General features: G+C 34.4%; 2 protein-coding genes and 1 long non-coding RNA gene across 4 annotated transcripts; 1 reads left to right on the top strand and 2 right to left on the bottom strand.

Annotated features, from left to right (window-relative positions):
- Positions 1-1,966: 1,966 nt before the first annotated feature.
- On the bottom strand, positions 1,967-9,243 carry LOC105216786 (aldehyde dehydrogenase, mitochondrial). 2 transcript variants are annotated; one of them, XM_054229314.1, is made up of 6 exons: positions 9,083-9,243; positions 4,136-4,240; positions 3,901-4,001; positions 3,254-3,825; positions 2,834-3,183; positions 1,967-2,468 (listed from the first exon to the last, which is right to left on the bottom strand). In XM_054229314.1, the coding sequence occupies exons 1-6, from the start codon at positions 9,116-9,118 to the stop codon at positions 2,175-2,177; spliced, it is 1,458 nt and encodes a 485-aa protein (XP_054085289.1). In that variant the 5' UTR covers positions 9,119-9,243; the 3' UTR covers positions 1,967-2,174. The 2 variants fall into 2 exon arrangements, with proteins under 2 accessions (XP_054085289.1, XP_011189745.1); XM_011191443.3 differs by lacking the exon at positions 9,083-9,243 and adding an exon at positions 5,462-5,666.
- A 2,200-nt stretch (positions 9,244-11,443) lies between these two features.
- LOC105215649 (leucine-rich melanocyte differentiation-associated protein) lies at positions 11,444-12,708 on the bottom strand. Its single transcript, XM_011189670.3, has 5 exons — positions 12,470-12,708; positions 12,109-12,345; positions 11,881-12,029; positions 11,653-11,822; positions 11,444-11,574 (listed from the first exon to the last, which is right to left on the bottom strand). The coding sequence occupies exons 1-5, from the start codon at positions 12,509-12,511 to the stop codon at positions 11,489-11,491; spliced, it is 684 nt and encodes a 227-aa protein (XP_011187972.2). The 5' UTR covers positions 12,512-12,708; the 3' UTR covers positions 11,444-11,488.
- A 6,410-nt stretch (positions 12,709-19,118) lies between these two features.
- LOC128924121 (uncharacterized) lies at positions 19,119-19,952 on the top strand. Its single transcript, XR_008472803.1, has 3 exons — positions 19,119-19,259; positions 19,339-19,439; positions 19,521-19,952. It is a non-coding gene; the product is annotated as an uncharacterized LOC128924121 (long non-coding RNA).
- Positions 19,953-20,604: the final 652 nt, after the last annotated feature.

The following is a 20,604-nucleotide window of genomic DNA, read 5'->3' as shown; positions in this document are numbered from 1 at the left end:
AGAGCAGGAGTGCAAGTCGGGTAGAGTATTTCTTGGCTGTCTGTTACGATTGCAGCTTTTCGACGTCGAACCTTCCTTGTGTTTGTTGACGGGCGTTCTTTGCTGAACAAAGGCGAGTGCGTGCTGCTACTAGATAATGGTACGCACGTCTAAAACACGGAGACATGTCTTCTGTCTATCAACAACGTGATCGATTTAATTGCGCGTGTTTCGATGAGGGGACAGCCAGGTTTTTGTGCTGGAATCTGGTACTACAGACAACCATATTTCGCTCATAGGTGCGTTCTAGGCGCTTATAGAAAGCATCTTTGGTCACATCGTCCTTCTCTTCCGTTGGGGCGTGGGCGCAAATCAGCGATATGTTGAAGAACCTCGCTTTGATGCGGATTGTGGCAAGACGTTCATCCACTGGGGTAAATGCCAGGACTCGGCGACGGAGTCTCCCTCCCACCACAAATCCAACACCAAATTTGCGCTCCTTTATATGGCCGCTGTAGTATATGTCACAAGGCCCCACCTTCTTTCGTCCTTGTCCCGTCCATCGCACATCTTGGATGGCGGTGATTTCAGCCTTTAGTTGTATAAGGACACTAACCATCTAGGCAGAGGCACCTTCCCAATTATGGGTTCGGACATTCCAGGTGCATGCTCTCAAATCGTGATCCTTAAAACGTTTGCAGGGGTCGTCATCAAAAGTGGGGTTTCTCATCCGAGGCTCTGTTCGGTCTTTCATTGCGGAGGTTTTTTTAAGTGGTGAGTCCAAACCCTACGCACAACTGCACAAGCCGGGTTCACCTTCAAATGGATGTCTGTTGGCTACCCAGAGGATACTTGATCTAAAACCAGAAGTCGTGAGATCCTTGAGTCATATGCAAAAGAATCGTTCCTGGCCACTCCCAAGTGAATGACAATCAGAAACTTTCCTCACTTGCGTGAACTTCTACAATCAATTATTTTCGATATGGTTTCAATAATTGCAACGTATGATTTTTTGATCGAAACGAATTCAATAATTAGGCCCAATAACATATAGTATTTTATCTGAGAGATACAAAGTTATATAGTATTATGTTTCGTACATTTCCTTTCAACAGAATTAACAAATTTATATGTCCATTTCTTTTGTTTTAACATAATTTTCATCAGGATGTGAGTCGGGAACTGAACCCTCCGTTGATTTATTCCTGTGAAAATCATTTCCATTATTAGGATTGTATGACTCTGAACTGTAACTATGTTGGATGATAAAGACATTTAAATACTGAAAAACAGTGAGCATGGAAGGAAGGACACTCCCGACATTAGCAACGAATCGTTGATTCTCTATCTTCTTTCTATATACCAAGAGACTATTCGAGTTTTATGGAATACATAGGACCGGTGTTCCTACTGTCGAAGTGATATCTTCGCGCTCTCACCCATGTGGAGAACTTAAAAGAATGTGGAATGTAATCGGATCTGACATAGATTTTTTTCTGCTCAAGATCTGGTAACTTGACAGAACTATATACAATTATTTGGATTATATTTACGACCTTTACAAGAACAACAACTTGGAAAGATCTAATTATTAATAGCCTTTGCTTCAATTACTGTTGTACATGTTATTTATTTATATCTCATTTTGTTACAAATTGATTTCTTTTACCTTGAAACCTAAATAAACACTAAAAATCGTGATAGACTAAACATTTAACGGATTCTGAATCTTAATAAAATTTATGAAAAAAAATTGTATGATTCAAACAAACATTCGATTATGGATGTATGATTCTATAATTACAATAGTAATATACTTTAAGATAATCAAGTAAAAGGACTGATGGCCTATGAAGGCTTATGTCATTTTTTTCGGTGAATATTATTACGTTTTTCGGGCATGCGGTATCTGACTTCACTAGGCAATTAAAATAAAACTAAAGATTCTCCCACTTATGCATAACCGCTGAATCCAATAATTCAAATATTATTATGTTATAAAAAATATAAGATATTTATTTAATTCAATATGTATTGGTATTTTTAACATTGGTAACCACTTTATATATGTATGTGCGTATGTAAGCACTGATATATGATAATATTCTATAATGTGGAATACAGATTTATAAAAAAGCGCAAAAAATGTTATAAACATATTTTCGTATTTCAGTTCACACACTGTATTCTACACTCTAGACCAACTTCATTGTGATGGTCTTAGTCTCCAGATAACTGTCCAAACCATCTTTGCCCAGCTCACGGCCGATGCCGGACTGCTTGTACCCACCGAATGGAGTTTGCGGTAGTACGGCATCATAACAATTGATCCAAACGGAACCGGCATTAACGTTATTAACGAATTTCGTCGCCTTGTTGATATCATTGGTGATAACGCCAGCTGCTAAACCGTATTCTACGTCGTTGGCACGATCAATTATCTCCTCAATATTGCTGAATTTGAAGATTGACAAAACAGGTCCGAAAATCTAAAATAAAAAAATAAGTGGTTAATAAAGTATTAAATTAATAGTATTTTGCTAATATGAAGAGCAATTGGAATATATTCGTGATATCATATCGAGGAATAAGCGATAAGAAGCACACAACTGACTAACTAAAATGGAAGAACCGCGAATGAAGTACTTTTATTACATTTCGGAATCTTCGAAACTTGAAATAATCGTGCCGTTTTTTGAAAGTTTGATTCTCAAATGATCTTGTACTCAGATTAAAAATGAAACTTATGATTTAGTTAATCATCGAGTCGGTTTCCGATCCAAGCTTTGTCAAAAATTGCGCAAGTTTATTTTTTCTAGGGGTTGGCAGTTAATTTGTTTAATAAGGATCGTACCTCCTCTTGTGCGATCCTCATTTTATCCGTAACATCCGAGAATACAGTTGGTTCGATAAAGTAGCCCACATTACCCACGCGCTTTCCACCGCATTGCAATTTGGCACCCTCTTGTTTGCCACTTTCGATATAACCCAGAACCTTATTCATCATTTCCTCATCGATTTGAGGACCCTGTTTGACGGACTCGTCGAATGGATCGCCCACTTTGCGGGCTTTGGCTGCTGCCACAGCTTTGGCTACGAACTTATCGTAAATCTTTTCGTGCACATATGTGCGACTGCCGGCGCAGCAACTCTGACCATGATTGGCGAAAAGTGCTTCGTGCGTAATATCCACCGCCAAGTCAACTGGAATTACGACAGGCAATAATTAGTTAAGTGATTTGAAATTTATTTCAGATTAGTATGTTTGTCTTACTGTCAGCATCATCGAACACCACTACGGGACTCTTGCCGCCCAGTTCCAGCGTAACACGCTTCAAATTCGACTGTGCCGCCGCATGCATAACGATGCGCCCGATGTCTACCGAGCCGGTGAAGACGACCTTTTGTACATCGTGATGGTTTGCCAACGCAGCACCAGCCGTCGGACCATAACCGGGTATAACATTGATGACACCAGCAGGAAAACCAGCTTCCTTAGCCAAAGCAGCCAAATGCAGGGCAGTAAGTGGTGTCTGTTCAGCTGGTTTCAAGACGATCGTACAACCAACAGCGAGAGCTGGCGCCCACTTCCAGGACAACATAAGTATGGGGTAGTTCCATGGAATGATTTGACCAACCACGCCTACGGGTTCTTTACGTGTCTGTACAATGAAATCACCACCGGGAATGGTATCGCCGAAAAACTTGTCGGTCCAGCCAGCATAGTATTTAAATGTCATAATAGCGATGTCGATATCGAAAACAGAGTCAGCGTAAGGCTTGCCATTATCTTGTGTCTCAAGGCTAGCCAATATGCTCTTATCACGCTCCATAAGGTCGCACAGTCTGAAAGTGTAAAAGAACATTTGGGATTATAAATAGTTTTGTAAAGAAAAGCTGAAAAAGAAGAATTCTACATACTTGTTTATCAGCTCCGTGCGTTGGAGTGGACTCAGTTTGCGCCATTCGGAGTTTCTATGGAATGCTTTCTTTGCGGCAGCTACAGCCAAGTCAACGTCAGCCTGCATGGAGTTAATGGAAAGTTACTTAAAACGGGATATATATGTATTTATGTATGCAGTAATTAATAATAATAAAAATTATAAATACCGTTATTTATTTTTAATGGGATATTTTTTGTTTCATTGTTACTCACCTTATCACCCTCAGCAACTTGCGCTATCAGTTTACCATTTGCAGGATTGTTGGTTGGAAACTTTTTACCAGATACAGCGTCGACGAACTCATTGTTGATAAAAAGCTGTAAATTATAAAATATAATTAATGTTTTTAAAATAGACACGTGAATGTAGTATTATCTCGAGCTTTGTTTATTTTTAGTCTGGTCTTTATGGTCTGAGCTTACAACCGTTCACAAAATGCTTTAAGCGGGGTTCTATCTCGACAAATTTCGAAATTGAATACTGACAATTTTGTAATGGCATTATTTTATATATTTGATAACAGCTTATCCGACTTTATGCTACCATTTGGTGTGCGCTTGATGTTCGATGAATTTATGGACCTATGCAATTCAAGTATATCTAAAAGGCTAGTGGCTTCCCTTAAGCAAAAACTATTAAACTCAGCGTATTACTCACTTTGTTGAATGAAACTTGAGTTCTTCGAAACTGATTTTCTTTTAGATTTTTGCCGGAATTTTTACTAGCGCCGTTATTAAAGAATTTCTTTAAGCACTGTTTTCTTCTTCGGAGAGTTAGTAAAAAAATATTTTCGCTGAAACTTAACATATCCGTATAGATAGCTTCGGTATGAAGTCATGTGATGTGTAGTAGGGATTTTAAATGAATTTTATTTTCGATTTGAAATGTAAGTGTAAGAAAGAGAAGTGGATGATAGCTTTTCAAAATTCTGTTGTACTTTTTGTGTATAGTACTTAATTATAATTATAGAATATGTACTTTTGCTATGGGACACTAAAAATTTGTCACAGGTGAGTGAGTATATATTTAATTACACTTTGTAAGCAAAATTAGTTTTAGCAAGTAATTAGAAAACCAGCTTATATTCGTTCTGTGCTAATGAGAACTGTTTTTATTTACCCACGTACTTTCGAATATAAACAAAAAACAGATGTTAGATGCATTCGACGTTTAGAAAAGTGGAATGAATACTAAATTTCTGCTGTTAGCCCGTTTCCGCTTCGCGAGCTCAAACGGAGGAGAACTTAGTATTACGATCTCGGAGCGTTTCCAAGCTTAGCATCAGTATAATTACAGCTATTAAGTAACTAATGTATAAAAATATTTGATCTTAGGAAACAGTTGTATGTTAATTGAGCTCGAGTCACTCATGTAAACAAGTTAATGGAAAATCACGGTATTAAGTTCTATATATATACCACATACAGGATTGTAAATACTTGAGAGCGCACTTGTACATCCTTAAGACAAGCACTAAATAGTTGTTTTAGAATCTTTATATTCTAAAGTTGACACTGCACAACGTTACACACACTCACCTTTGTATACTTAGGTGTTTGATTCGGATTTGCCATTTTGTCTACAATTTAGTAGAATTTATGCGTTTAATAAATTTTAGAATTAATACAAAACGTATTGGAAGTCAGACAATTGACTTGTGCGCCGCCTCACTAGACATTCGCCGCTATTTATACCACTCGCTTTGAAGAGCACTCTCAGTTGTGAGATACGCCGGTCGGTGAATTGCCTATCATGGTATGTGCATATAGTTGTTTTTGCACTGATTAAATTTATTTTATTAAAGCTCATTTTGTCATATTTGTAAACATAAATAAACTGAAAGCTTTCAATAGATAAGACAAGCCTCTTCGTCAAAAGTGTGTGGTGTAACATGATTGGTGGCTAATAATAACTGAAATGAGACTTTTACGGTGTGCATAATCTTATGACTACCTGCACCTGTTAACCCAAGTTAACACAAATTGATCTCAAGAAGTGAAATGGTAACATTTGGTTGGGGATGGGCTTATCTTCAACAGACCATTTGTATGCTGATTCTATTTCACAATTTTTTAACTTTTTTCGACAGATACTAGATGTAGTAGGCATCTATTTGTCTGATAAGGATGGAACAGTTGTCCAACCACGAAGCTTAGTGGAGCTTTAATCAATAAACTTTAAAGCAAATGTTTACATACTACATATAATCAACATATGATCCAAAAAATAAATATTTAACAAGAACGGAAGGGCTAAATTCGGGTGTGACGAAACATTTCATATTCTCGTAATTTTTTTATGTAATTACGTTTTAGATTATATGTATGTGGGGGCTGGTGTAATTCCTGTACCGATTTCGATTAGTTTTGTCACCTAGCTACATTATATCCAAGATTATATGTTCATTTAATTTTGCAGAGAGATCTCACATATTATTATTTAATAGAGTGGAACCTCCATAACTCGAACTTCTCTAAGTCGAAGATCTCCATAACTCGAACTTTTGTATTGGCAATAGCGTTTAGAAATCAAATTTCATACAAATTTCCTTCCATAAATCGAACTTTTGGAACAGGGCATAATACAAAATTTAAAATTTTACTATCAAGGAACAATTTTAAAGGAGTCTATCATACTGATATCATACTTAAACATAGATTACATAAATTGTGTATCAAAGACAAAAAATAGCAAAGTGCAACAAATAAAATTAAAGAATACATGTTTCAATGTATTTAAATACAACTTGTTGCGAAGTAAATAACTAAAACTTTGTATAAATCTATATTTTACAGCTTTTTGAAAAATGTATGTATGAAATGTATGAAATTTCTATAACTCGAAGTCTCTCTAACTCCAAGTTTTTTTGCGGAAATTTATATGTTGAGCACTCAAAGGGTTAATGTTTCGTTTTATGATCGATATCGTAAATATAAGTTGTTTGTTGTTATTAGAATTGATACGGATTGTGAGCAGAGACTCACATACATACACATATTGTACATATGTAGACAATGTTATCAAAAACCTGTACTTCAAAGTTTTAATCTAGAAATTTTATATAATCTGTGCTGACAATATCACAAAATATGCAATAACACTATACGACAAAATCGATTTTTTTCGGGGTATTGGACCAAATTTAAATTTTACGGGAGATTGAGTCATAATTAAGGATAGTATGTTCTCCGTTTTTCTTGAAATATTATTGAGAATGGAAATATGAACTGGAAATATAAAATAAAAAATTATTAGACCTTTTTCTCTTTTTTCTAACCGTTTTACTAGTTTCTTAAACTGTAAGATGTAATTGTTTTCTAAAATGCTTTGAAGTTTTTTTTATTTAAGGTTTCCTTTTATCATAAAAATATAATTGCAATTAAGTATGAATAAAAAATCGTCTCTACGAATTTACTGTCACTCTAGAATTGGCATTGAAGCCAACTCTCTTACTAATTACTTTCCATAACTCCGAAGTTTTTTTGTGGATTATGGGGATTCGAGTTAGGGAAGGTCAACTGTATTTCACTAATTTCTAATTTAATCTAATTAATAATGAATTAATAAATAAACATATGCATTTATGTACATACATATATGTATATTCGTTCAATTTTGTGGTGAATTAACGGATCTCCGCTCAAAAATTATCTGAGAAAGAGCGAACATAAAAAACTTAAAAAAGTAAAACAAAAATTGCCAATTCTATAGATGCCGAAAACCACTTGTGATATACATATGTATATACAGAAACATACATACATAGGTATGTATATTAGGGTGGGTCAATTTGTATGGAGCAAAAAAAATGCACCAAGCGGTTATCAAAATCGTAAACTACGATGAATTCTAAGAAAATTTGCCCAAGAAACCATGGGTCTAAAATCAAAATGGAGCTTCCGGTTTTTAACGAGAAACTTTTCATTTTGTTCTTTTTTATATGTTACCTATCCACCCATAAAAATTAAAATAATAATAAATAAAATTTCAAACTTTAATAGCTTTAATCTTCCGCGAAATCGTATTGCAGTTAACAATTTCATTTTATATCTATATATAAAGCAAAAACTTAACTGTTAAGGGCCAAACAAAATATAATATACTTCTAAAGTTCACAATTAATTAGTTTTAAGGTCTTGTTTGCTGTCCATCCTAGATGTTGCGTTTCGACTTGCAACCGTGACTGCAATAACACCATCACGATTTTTTTCTTCGACGTGAAACGCTAGTCAGCAGTTGCACAAAGCGCTCGGTTCCTTGAATATGTGTCAAATTTACACGAAATCGATAAAGTAGTTCCAGAGATTTACATATTTTACATATGCACTCAAAAGTGGGCGGTGACATGCCAAAATTTTCATATAGTCGGATTTCTGGCTGCAATACAACATCCAATACCAAACTCAAGATGTTTCCCTTCAACAGTTATTAAAATTTCTGATCTTTAGTGTTTTCAAAAATTACCGTTATATGGCAGGTGGGCGTGGTTTTTGTCCGCTTTTGATAATTTTCCAAATATCGCTTACATAGGCATAATGTAATACGTATACAGAATTTGAAAAAAATCGGTGAGGTGGTTCCAGAGATATACATATGAACTCATAAGTGGGCAGTGCCACGCCCCCTGCACTGCACTTTCTGCACTGTCGAATTTTCTGCTTAAATACAACATCACATACCGAATTTGAGCAAATTAGCTTCGATATCTACAAAACAAGCAAACAATCCACAGTGGAATAGGAATTGCATTTTTTTTTACAAAATACAAAATACGAAAGTTTCTCGTTAAAAACCGGAAGCTCGATTTTCATTTTAGACCCATGGTTTCTTGGGCAAATTTTCTTAGAATTCATCGTAGTTTACGATTTTGATAACCGCTTTGTCAAGAAAAAAATTGACCCACTCTAATGTATATGTATACGAACTTAATTTTATAAACATTTTGCGCAATTTCAGAAGGCGTACCCGCTGGCTGAATATGATATTCGCTACATATCTAATGACCAAGCATACACACATATTTACACATAATTCTGTTTATTGTTTTGTTTATGCGAATTTTGTGCTCACATTCTTCTTTTATATAACCTAACATTAGTCAACACTTGAGTATTTGTGGCTCTAATGGAGCGATTAGTTGCACAATGCTTTGCACTTACCTGTGTGTATTTAGGCACTTCATTTGGATTTGCCATTTTGTTACAATTATTATCGTAGCACTTTAATATGCAATTAACACGATTCTTTCGCGCTTTATTAAAATTCACTAGACGAACCGGCAAATTAATGTACCTCAAATGCTGTCGGCTGTGCTTCTGAAATCAGAAACAACTGTGGGCTCTCACCGGCCCGCTTATACATATATCGCCAATGTGGCAGGTGTAAGTGTGTTGGTGAGATTGTTAATGGCAGAGCGGCAACGTGACTGGAGAGCTTTTGAATATAAACAAGTTTGCGTCTTGGATGTAGTACATTTAAATTTAGTGTGCACAGGGTGACGTGAGTGAATAAAAAGCACAAAATTGAAATAAGGTAATATTTATAATTCTTCTTTATTAATTTGATGTAAATTAAAATACATATTAATATATTTCTGCTTTATTTATTTCAAATATTAATATATCAAAAATGTATAGATTCATATTACCTCAATATCGTTTTATATCTTAATTAATTTTGAATAATCTGTTATATTTGTATGGACCTATATATATTGCCCTATTTAAAGAATTATTTGTATCTTAAATATTTTTAGATCCTGCGCTTCCTTACGATTAATACATGGAGGTAATCATAGTTTCACTCCACTTATTCGTTGACAGAGGGTATTCAGTCAATGGTCAGATAATTGTTTAATCAGATTTTTAATTCAATAAAATGATATCAAAAAAATCGAAAAAGTTATTTATCCCACAGATGTCAGTGTAATACACTATATACATATGTTTGTTTTAATCATAATAAAATTATTGAACTTTTATTTAGATTTTTTCATCTAATTCTTCTATGCATGTAAACAAATCTCTTCTCGTGCTATAATTGTTAGGTCGTAAAGATGGCACAGAAGGTTAACACTCAGATTTGTATTCTAAATTGTATTCAAGAATTAAAATTGTTGTGGCTCCGCCCACTTAGGCGTCAAAAACCATATCACTGAAACTACTCGACCGATTGCAATGAAATTTGGTACATATTAGTTTTTTGACACTCTGATATTACCGATATACCATAATTTTGAAGCCAACGTTCACTTTACAATATATAAGTATAACCAGTAAAGATTTCGGAACTTTGCACAAATACTTTATTTATAGTGTGGCATAGCCCTCATAAAAATAACAGAAATCGGATATAAGAACCTCAAAGTTTGCGGATAATTTTTTATTTAAAATATCGGTAAATCTCTCAGATATTATAAAGAATTCAAAGGAAATGTGTTCCTTCGAACAGTGTGCCTATGTGGCAAAAAAGGGCAAAATCAGGCCAATAGTTTCTCTTACCCCCATATACCTCATATTCGGGTTTTCAAACTTCCGCTGGACTTTATAATGTATATTAGTAAGTTAAGTAAACGTAAAATCTTGGAGATAATGTGGCATGGTGGCAAAAATAGTTGAAATCGTTCAAGGATATACCCCAGCCCCCTTACTATATATGGATAATTTTCGCTATTCCAGAGGATTTTATGCTGAATATATGGGTCGAGTTGTGGGTTATCTTAAATTAATAAAATAAATAAACTGCGGCAGTATAAAATGTTCGGTTACACCCGAATTTAGCCCTTCCTTACTTGTTGAAAACTATTACGTTTGTGTCTTGGATAAAGTTTTTTTAATAAGTGCAGGGTGCTACAAATTATTTGTTTTCTTTATATGGTTTGTATTGTTTAATATACATTTTAATATGTTAAGTATCGAATCAAGTAATGACAAGTGAAAAGTTCGGTGCCATTACCACTGTAAAATTTTTTAATGCCACCAACCTTATAGTTATATCTGACAATAATTGTTAGTGAATAATGCAGTCATTGGCCTTATTCAACAGCCAAGCTTTATAGCTTAATTAAATATTTTTATGACAACGGTCCGATTCTAAAAATCAAGCTTCCCAGTGTTTCAAGGGACGGGGAATATAAAATCCCTAAGTAATTTCGTATTCCAGTCCAAGTTTGTGAGATCAACAAAATACCCTAGTGGACTATACACTGCATCAAGATGAAGCCTCACCACTGAAGGTATTATCTTCATAACTGCATGGAATCGCAAGAACGCAGATCATGCGCGGAGGATGATGAACAGTACCTTTACGGATGTCCAGTCTTCATGCAATTGAGACGGAATATTCTCCACGGCTTCAAATGATTTAATTGAAAAGAAAAATGTGAAGCTAAGGTGGAAAAGAGTTAGTAATTTTTATGAAATTCCCTGGGCGCAATTGATCATATGATGACCGCTTACAGCCCCTTTCAACCAAACAACTAATTTACTATATTATCTTAGATTTCTGGGTAATACATAAGATTTAGCACGGAATTTAACATTTTTATTTCATACACTGATATGCCATTACAAATCTTTGTTTGTAATGCTTTTGTCTATCTCTGAATCTGTATTATGCATTGAGCTGCGTAACCTCGGACCAATTACGTTACCTTAAATACAAGTCATAATAATATATACATATACTCAACAGGAAAATTTTTGAAGGATTTAAATTATAATTTTACTACCGAATTTTAAACCTTTGCTCATGAATTGATCGCTCTGGTTTCTTGTTTTTAGCCAAAAACTAAAACTAGGTGTTGTTTGTTTTGAAGGTACTGGACGTGACATCGATTCTCTCTGCAGATCATGATGATCTAGAAATTTTAGTTTACCAAAAGCGCCTGAAACCTGTGATCTAGAAATATTGTTTGTACTATGAATAATAAAAAAGAAACCAGACACAATGTTTTTACCTGTAGTATTCGTATTCATAATTCACGTATTCACTAAATGGCTGCAGTTCTAATTCATCGGGACAAATCGGGTTACCGTGCAAACTGAGATACTCAAGATGTGGGAATATGCTCGCCAAAAGTTTAATAGTTCTCTGAAGGTCCATTAGCTTAAGTGCAGTGGACCATACAAGAAAAATATATTAATATTTTTTTCTATTACATATGAATATCATATTAGCGTTTCACCTCATTGCGGTTCAACATCAGCACCTTCACCTTCGGCAGCGCCCATTGCAGCTGCTCGAAATGCGCTTCATGCAGTCGATTATTGTCTAGAATCAGATATTTCAAATTCTTAAACTCATACAAGTGCGAGAGGTTCATCAGCCGATTGTGACTGCAGTCCAGATACTCAGCGCATTCGCCGAACGCGTCTATAAGCTCCGTCGGCAGTGAAACGTAATGGCAATGGGCTAAGATAAGCTGTGAAGCAACACATATAAATACAAACATTGGCATGTGGTAAACAAATAAACAAATGTATAATACAATGGTATGTTATTGTTGCTTTGTTATCTATGATTGCGCTCTTGCAACGCTCGCTCACCTCTTTGCTCTGCGCATTGTAGCGCATCGCCGGATGGGCCATACCACACACACACCCACGAACTTCAATGTGTTCTTAATTTTCGACACCTATTTCTTTTACTTTTAATCTAATTACTTTAATATAATTTTACTTTAAATCTCTTTTGTTAGAATTCGAAATCACAATTCTTTATTGCTGGTTGCTAACTGTTCTTCTTTACTGCTTGAGTATTGCCGAAGTACTGAAGGTGCAAACTTAAGTAAGAATATCTTCTAGCTGGTGAGTTAAAGTGATAATGGCAAAGAGATAATACGAATGTAATGGATTTGAGATGTAGATGGCCACATAAGCATTTTTCCGTTGGAGATGTGTATTTGAGCTCGATTAAATAAAGTTTTGTTTAATTCGATAATCCATTATTTATTTGGCCGACTTTTGTAAATCAGGGTGGTTTGTACTTCTCTATGAATATAGATATCAACGAGAGAGACCGCTTCTAGATATTTTAGCTCCTAGCCGATTATCACTTCGGATACTTTTGAATACCCGTCATGATGTATGGCGCTGAGGAGTGGACGATGACAACATCCGATGAGACTATTCTTGGGGATTTCTAGAGAAAGGTTTTGCGAATACCGAAGACGATGGAACGGTGAGCTGTACGATTTATACGACGACATTGCCTAGGTTATGTTGTACGAATGGATGAAAACACTCTAGCTCTGAATGTGTTCGATGCAGTACCCGCTGGAGGAAGCCGCGGAAGAAGACGACCTCCACTCCGATGGAAAGACCAAGTGGAAAGTGACCTGACTTCAGAAAGCAAGAATGGCGCGCTCTGGTGAATTCGGCTATAATCATTTATAGCGGTTACTACGCCAAATGTATATATATATACATATATATATACTTTTGAATGGAGAAACAATTTAGATTTTGTTTAAATTCTTCCCTTAAAGGCTGCCATCTATTCCTGTCATAAGTTTCTAACTATTTTTGTAGTCATTGAAAATTAGTTTCTTTGACTGGATCTCAATTTTCTTTACAAATTAATTTCCATTCTGGATCACCATTTTTCGCATTATGTTTGTTTACTAAAATATCTTACTGACATATCACTTTCAGCTATCAATCTAGTCCAATTAATAACTGTTTCAAAACCGTTCACAAGATCAAAATTCAAATAAAATCAAAATTTATTGGTCTTGAGTTTTTCAGGGATTTTTCGTCATCAGCCGTTTTTAAATTATTATGTGGATTTTGCTTAGAAAAGGTTTTCATTGATGCTGACGTTGAGGTTAGAAGGCTTAATTCAAGGTTATCTCAAGCAAATAACAATTTGAGGACATTTCTTAACATTTTCAGACAGGCTGACATTAACAGCGTCTTATAGACTTTAGAATAACGATTCGATTGTGATAACAATTTAAATAATAATGAAACATATAATCCATGAATCCATTTGATCTATTGTTCAACTGCAACCGATTCTTGTTTTAAAAACCGGGAACTAACTAAATGTGTTGTTCAGTCTCTTTAGTTAGAGTGAAACCTCATTTCGGTTATCAACAATAATTAAAAGATGAAATATAGCTACTTTTTTCAATAGCCTTTTTTGATAGATCACGCGTGAGTCATGTCAAGCTGTAATGCTATTTTTGTTCAGTATTGTTTGGCATGTCATCATTGAAAGACGCCTGAACAACCTTAATAAATTGTTCAACTTTATTACGAAAATACACGTTTTGTAAAGAATGTGTTTCGCGAAATTCGCACAACTTATGGTCCACATAATCGGCCTACTCACTGTACTATTCGCAACACCCTCACCCATTTTGAGACCGTTATTGTTATTCCTTATTGGATAATATTCGACCGAATTGACCACATCCATTACGCAGTGAAGAAAATATAACAGTCGTAGCTGAGAGTGTACGCGAAGACCGCGACACGTAAAATCTATGTGGACAACCCCGCTTCGATGCAAATACTGGAGCAAAACATGGAGAGTGTCGATCACCAGTTGCTAGTCGAAAGGCTCGACCAAGCCATCGAAAATTGAACTGAACGGATGGATCATCTGAGACGTAACCGCGGCCAACATTTGAAAGATATGACAAGTAAGGAAAGGCTAAGTTCGGGTGCCATCGAACATTTTATACCCTCGCAATTTATTTATTTAATAATATAACAAACAATTTGACTCACATATTCGGCATATAAGTCCATTGAAAGTTTGAAAACCCTAATATTAAGTATATGGGAGATAGATGATTTTTGCACGTAGACATATTATTAGAAAGAAACTCTGAATTTCTTCAAATTATCTGAGAGACTTACCTATATTTTCGGTAAAAAAATTGTTAGAAGCATGGACCTCAATCAAAATATTCGATATTTAGGATCTTGAAAACTTATTTACCGATTTCGACGATTTTTAGAAGGGCGATGCCACACTATAAATGTAGTATTTGTGCAAAGTTCTGTTCCGATATCTTCACTAGTGCTATAAAGTAAACTATACAAACCGACTTCAAAGTTCTGGTATATGAGAAGTAGGCTTGGTTATGAACCGATTTGGACTATTTTCACAACATATTGGGAAGCTAGGAAGATATTATGAGCCGAATTTCATTGAAATTGGTAAGTCATAAGTGGGCGGAACCACGCCCATTTAAAATACTGTATACCATTTTGAGTGCAGCACTTCTGTACCATCTTTATAATGAAATTTAGTGCTTCTGGTGGTTTTCCTAACTCAATTAAAGCATTTTTAGTAGTTTTCTACCTAAGCTTTGTACGGAAAGTGGGCGTGCGAATTTATGGCATAGCTATGGCAATATATATGTTTTCGGTTATTACCATTTTGTGGGCGTGGCAGTGGTCCGATTACGCCCATCTTCGAACTTAACCTTCTTATGGTGTCATGAAATAAGTACGTCTACCAAGTTTCATCAGGATATCTCAATCATCACGGACAGACAGACATCCGATTTGAACTTTACTCGTCACCCTGATCATTTAGATATATATAACCCTACATCTAACTCGTTTAGTTTTAGGACTTACAAACAACCGTTATGTGAACAAAACTATAGTACTCTCTTTAGCAACTTTGTTGCAAGAGTATGAAAAAAGGCAAAGAATTTTCTTTCGAAAAATAATAAACATTTCCCATTAAATTTGAATTTCCTGTGTTTTGTTTTCTTCAGTAGGGACCTTCAAAATGGATTTTAGTGGGATTCAATCTAACTATATGCTCTATCGCGAATGTCATAGAACCCATAACATGAACGATTTTAGTGGGTTATCGTGATCCGAGTCGACTAAGTCGACTTTGAAATTTTCAAAAGTTTAATTTTTTATGATGTGCCATAAAGTAGTTTCTTTCATATGCATACATATGTACAAGATTTCAAAATAGTGAGAATATTCTCCATGACCCATCATTGGTTCAAAACTCATTCGTAACAACAAAAGAACTGACTATCAAATGTTGCATTTATATGACCTGAATGGGCATTCTGTAGCACTCGAAATCATTTGAAGATGCCTTGCCACCATTGAGACTGTCAAAACTGACTGATTTTACATTAATCAGTCATGAAATTAGATATAAATTGATAAACTTTTTCACGAGAAAACTTGCACACGTTTTTGAATGCCGCTTGCGGGTTGCTCGGCTACCTCGAACAGTTATTGAACACACTTAGTCCTTCAGCCATTGGCCTTCACTCGCTTGATCGAGTGTTAATTGGTGCATACCTATTTGTGTTAAGTACCGGCATATGTAATATACTATATATATATGTATATAAATACATGCATGCTGTTTTCGCGAGTATTACAAAATTCTACTTGAACTACTGAAATAACACATTGAAGTGTAAAAACGTGAGAAACAACGTTGGTAACACTTAGCAAAAGACTAAAACAATAACAACAATCTGATGAAATATATGCGAAATTAATAAAGTATTTTGGCAGCTGAGAGCTGAGGCATGTTAATGGGAAGCCTGAAATGTAAATGAACTATGAAATTGCATTAAGTAAGGAGGTTGAAGTTTGTGTGCAACCGAATTCGCTTAATATAAAAATAATTCTGACGAATTAATTTGAAATTTTCTGATCGAACTAATTCATTGAGCTTTTTACAAGTAATAAATCTATATATAAATCTAAATATTTTTCAGACGTAATTTTAGTAAGAGAATGTTATTTAGAAGATTTCACATAATTTAAACTGCTTTCAAGTCCTATTGTGCTTGTATTTATAGCTGCAGTAAATAATCCCCAAATAATTTTAAGAAAATGCCGTCGGGTTGACAGCAGATCAGGATCCGTTCTGGTTATATAAACTCGACTGTCGTGGAAACGACATAATCCAATGTCGTAGGTTATGCTGATGTCATCGGAAGTCGAGAAGAAATGTAGTGATAGGTTGGGATTTGTAATGGGTGTTCAAAAATCTTTGTCGTTGTAAACTTTCTCATAAATAAAGTACAGTAGTTACTGTCAAACTAATAAATTGACCGACGTCAAAATCTAAAAGAAGTGAAGTTATCGATTAAGATTTAGGTCTTTCATTGTCACAGAACATCGTTCTTATGACCCTTTGGTTGCAATATTTAGATATTTTTTTAATAAATCCCTGGTAGTTCGGTGAGATTTGTCGGAACTTGCCTGTTTATATTATATTTTCTTATTTCTTTAACTAGACCTAAATTAAAATTATTTTAAATTGCAATTTCTCTGCTCAATTTTGTACATTCTTATTTCGAATCTATTATGTTGCTATAAGCAATCGTTATATGAATAAAGTTGTAATATCCGACCACAACTTTGCGTATGGGTATAAAAATTCAGTAATTAAACATTGATTTCAATTGCAAATTGACCGATTGGAATTTAATAGCGAATATACGCTTAAATACACAACGGAAACCGACACTTGCCGATCTGAAAAAATATTTGCGCAGCCTTTGTTATTCGTTGTGTTCAATTTGTTTACACGCGATTTACATTTATAAATGGATGTTCCGGTGTGTGAATAAACGAACAATATTTCATAGTTGATATAAGCATTTCAAATGATTGCGCGTGTGCTGATTTGTATGAATACACATACAAAAGCAATTAATTCATAAAAGTAAATGTACATAAATAATTTACACTGATTAATATTTACTATAAAGAGGAATGATATAAAGGGTGAACCATTTCGAGATTCCTTATTTTTTAAAGAAAAAAACAGAAAATTCAAATTTAATGAATATTCTTTGACATTTATTTGTACACTCTCGCAATAAAAGTTGCTAAGAGAGTATTATAGTTTTGTTCACATAACGGTTGTTTGTAAGTCATAAAACTAAACGAGTTAGATATAGGGGGCAAAATGACCAGTATGACGAGATGAGTTGAAATCAGGATGTCTGTCTATCGTCGTACAACGGATACTTTGTGTAAAAATTAGATATATTGACGAAACTTGATACACATGTTCTTTGGGACCGTGAGAGGGTTGCTATTGAATATGAAATCGCACTCAGCACTCAGATTTTTTTTTAAAATGGAAAATGGTCAAAAACCATATCTAAGGAACTACTCGACCGTTTTCAATGAAATTTGGTATATACAGGCATGTTCTGCAAATCGTTTTCGGGCAATTTTTTCGCATTCTCCATTTTCAAATTCTTTGACATGTTCTGTAAATCGCAATTTTCCGATTTCATATTCGACAAGATAAACGATAGCGATTTTGAATCCAAATGAACGATTTGTTTAAGGAACATTTATTTCAATGAACGTTTTTATTAAAAAACAAAAAATAATATTATTAAATATTAATAAGCATATGCTAACAACTAGTAAAGCATGTTTTGCTGGGACTTGCTGAATTTTCGCTTTCTCTGTTAAAAAGTGATGTTCGTTTACAAATCCTTTTACCGTAGCTGCATGAGTGCCACCAATGCATCCTATCACTCCTGGTATCCCAAATTTTTTCACAAAATCAAGTTTTGCTTTTCTGGAATCCACTTCAGACATTTAAAGCTGAATCCACTTCGGACACAAAATATTTTTTAAAACATTAACCACTTCGGATAAAATTTGGATATTGTTCTACTACCCATAGCAATATCGGTATCCTTTCCAACTGAACGTTGATATGAGCTTTCAGCGAAAAACTTAAGACATCAATTTTATTAAATTAGGTGTGGACGTTTCTCTTCCCAAAGGTAAGTATTTCTGGAAACAAACCTGAAACAAAAAGAAATCATCTCAAGTCGAACTTTTTAGCAAAACTTACGCGGAATCCGGTGTAGACAAATGCCGCCTTTTGATTTTACATTAATAATACCGTTCACAACAAATAAATGTCCATAAAAATATTGTTTCTTTAATAAAAACTGTTTAATTTCAAATTATTAAAAATTTTGTACCAACAAATTTTCTTTTATTTGTTTTGTCAAACTGTCACAAAGAAATCAGCTGTTTCGAATTGAAATTCCAAATCAAATGAAATCGCACGAATTGCAAAACACCCAAAACAAAATCGTACGAATTGTAATTTCGGATCCGAATTGAAATCGCGCGATTTCCAGAACATGCCTGAAAATATTTTTTTAACAGCCTGATGACACGTGTGGAAAAAAGATTTACATCTGGAAGCAATGAAGATATCGGAATAAAACTTTACACAAATACTGTGAAAAAATTGGACATTGAAATCTGACAATAACTTTTCAATGCCCCGGATATGAATATGTAGAACTCAGTGACTTAGTGTAACTTTTCACCGAAAATATAGGTAAATCTCTTAGATACCTTAATTTAATTAATTATTATTATTCATAAATAAGTTTTCCACCTCGTATCTGCCGAAGAAGAAAACGAAGTGCTTCTACATTGAAAATACTAACAGAGAAGTACTTAGCTTTAAGTGCTATTTATACGGTATACTGGGACTGGGATTAACTGAGTGGTTTATGTATGCACGGCGTACTTCACGTCTATCGCGCCTTCAACTACAACTACAAAATATTACAACTAATTAATCTTCATTTTGCAGCCTCTTACTTTGGTTGAGTCTGTTGCCTATCAAATCTATCTTCTTTAAACCGATTGACTGCCAATTAATGAGCTGTACACATAAGTATTTCATAGAGCCGTGATAGGTGGCGTATTGTTTGTATTCGCTGTTGGAACGTCTAAGCAATCAGGTGAACGAAATCCAAAGTAGGTACTTAATGGTACTAGAAGTACATATATTATATATGAGTATAATCATGCATTGCTATTTATTTGCCAAATTTGTAGATTTCTTTTCAAATTCATTTCATTTTGATTAGGCATTTTTCGTGCAATTGTTGCGAGTCAAGGCCTCTTGTTTTGCCTTGTGATTTCATTTGTATACCTTTTTATGAGTGTTTATGTATCATAAGCTGAGTTTAGATGTTTAAGGTTAATATAATATATAACAGACAGTTATATGGACCCTCAATGTTTTTTTGGTGTTTTGCGGATTCTTGTGTATATTATTTTCATCTTTTAAGTAGTATTTTCAAAATATAAAATAATTTTTAGAGGAAAACTTCTTATAAATACCTAATCAATAATTTCTTCAATATGTTTTTTATAGCTTCAAGGCAACAATGATCTCGTTTTGTTCTAAGTGATCGACAATTTGCATTTAAAGCATCAGGAATTGTTATATGTTTGCTATGGAAAAAATAACGATGATTATATTTCTATTTTCATAAAAACCAATTTCTCAAAGCACCAACAAGAAACAAAGTTGTTAGTCAAAATGTGGGCCAGTTAGTTGAAACGGACTTAATGTTTACCACTGATAGATGACGCTATATCGATGTACTTTCTTTCTTTGATTTCGAGTTTAAAAATATGGAAGATCCCTGTGGTTATACTTTTTCAACATGTTTTATGGATTAACATGAAAGATTTAAACAAACGGTAAAGAGGATCTTTTTGGCATTGATCTTTCATGGCATTCGTTTCGGAGCCGATGGTTTAAAATACTTCGAAATATCGGTAATGTTGCTACCTCCAAGAAGAAAACTGCTAACGTTTCGAAAGACGATTTACAAAAAAAGGGTTTCCGCTAATTACATTGCATTGGAAAAATAAGACAATAT

This window comes from Zeugodacus cucurbitae, chromosome 2 (assembly GCF_028554725.1).
Source record: "Zeugodacus cucurbitae isolate PBARC_wt_2022May chromosome 2, idZeuCucr1.2, whole genome shotgun sequence".
NCBI classification, from domain to species: domain Eukaryota; kingdom Metazoa; phylum Arthropoda; class Insecta; order Diptera; family Tephritidae; genus Zeugodacus; species Zeugodacus cucurbitae.
This window is presented reverse-complemented; position numbering and strand designations above follow the sequence as displayed.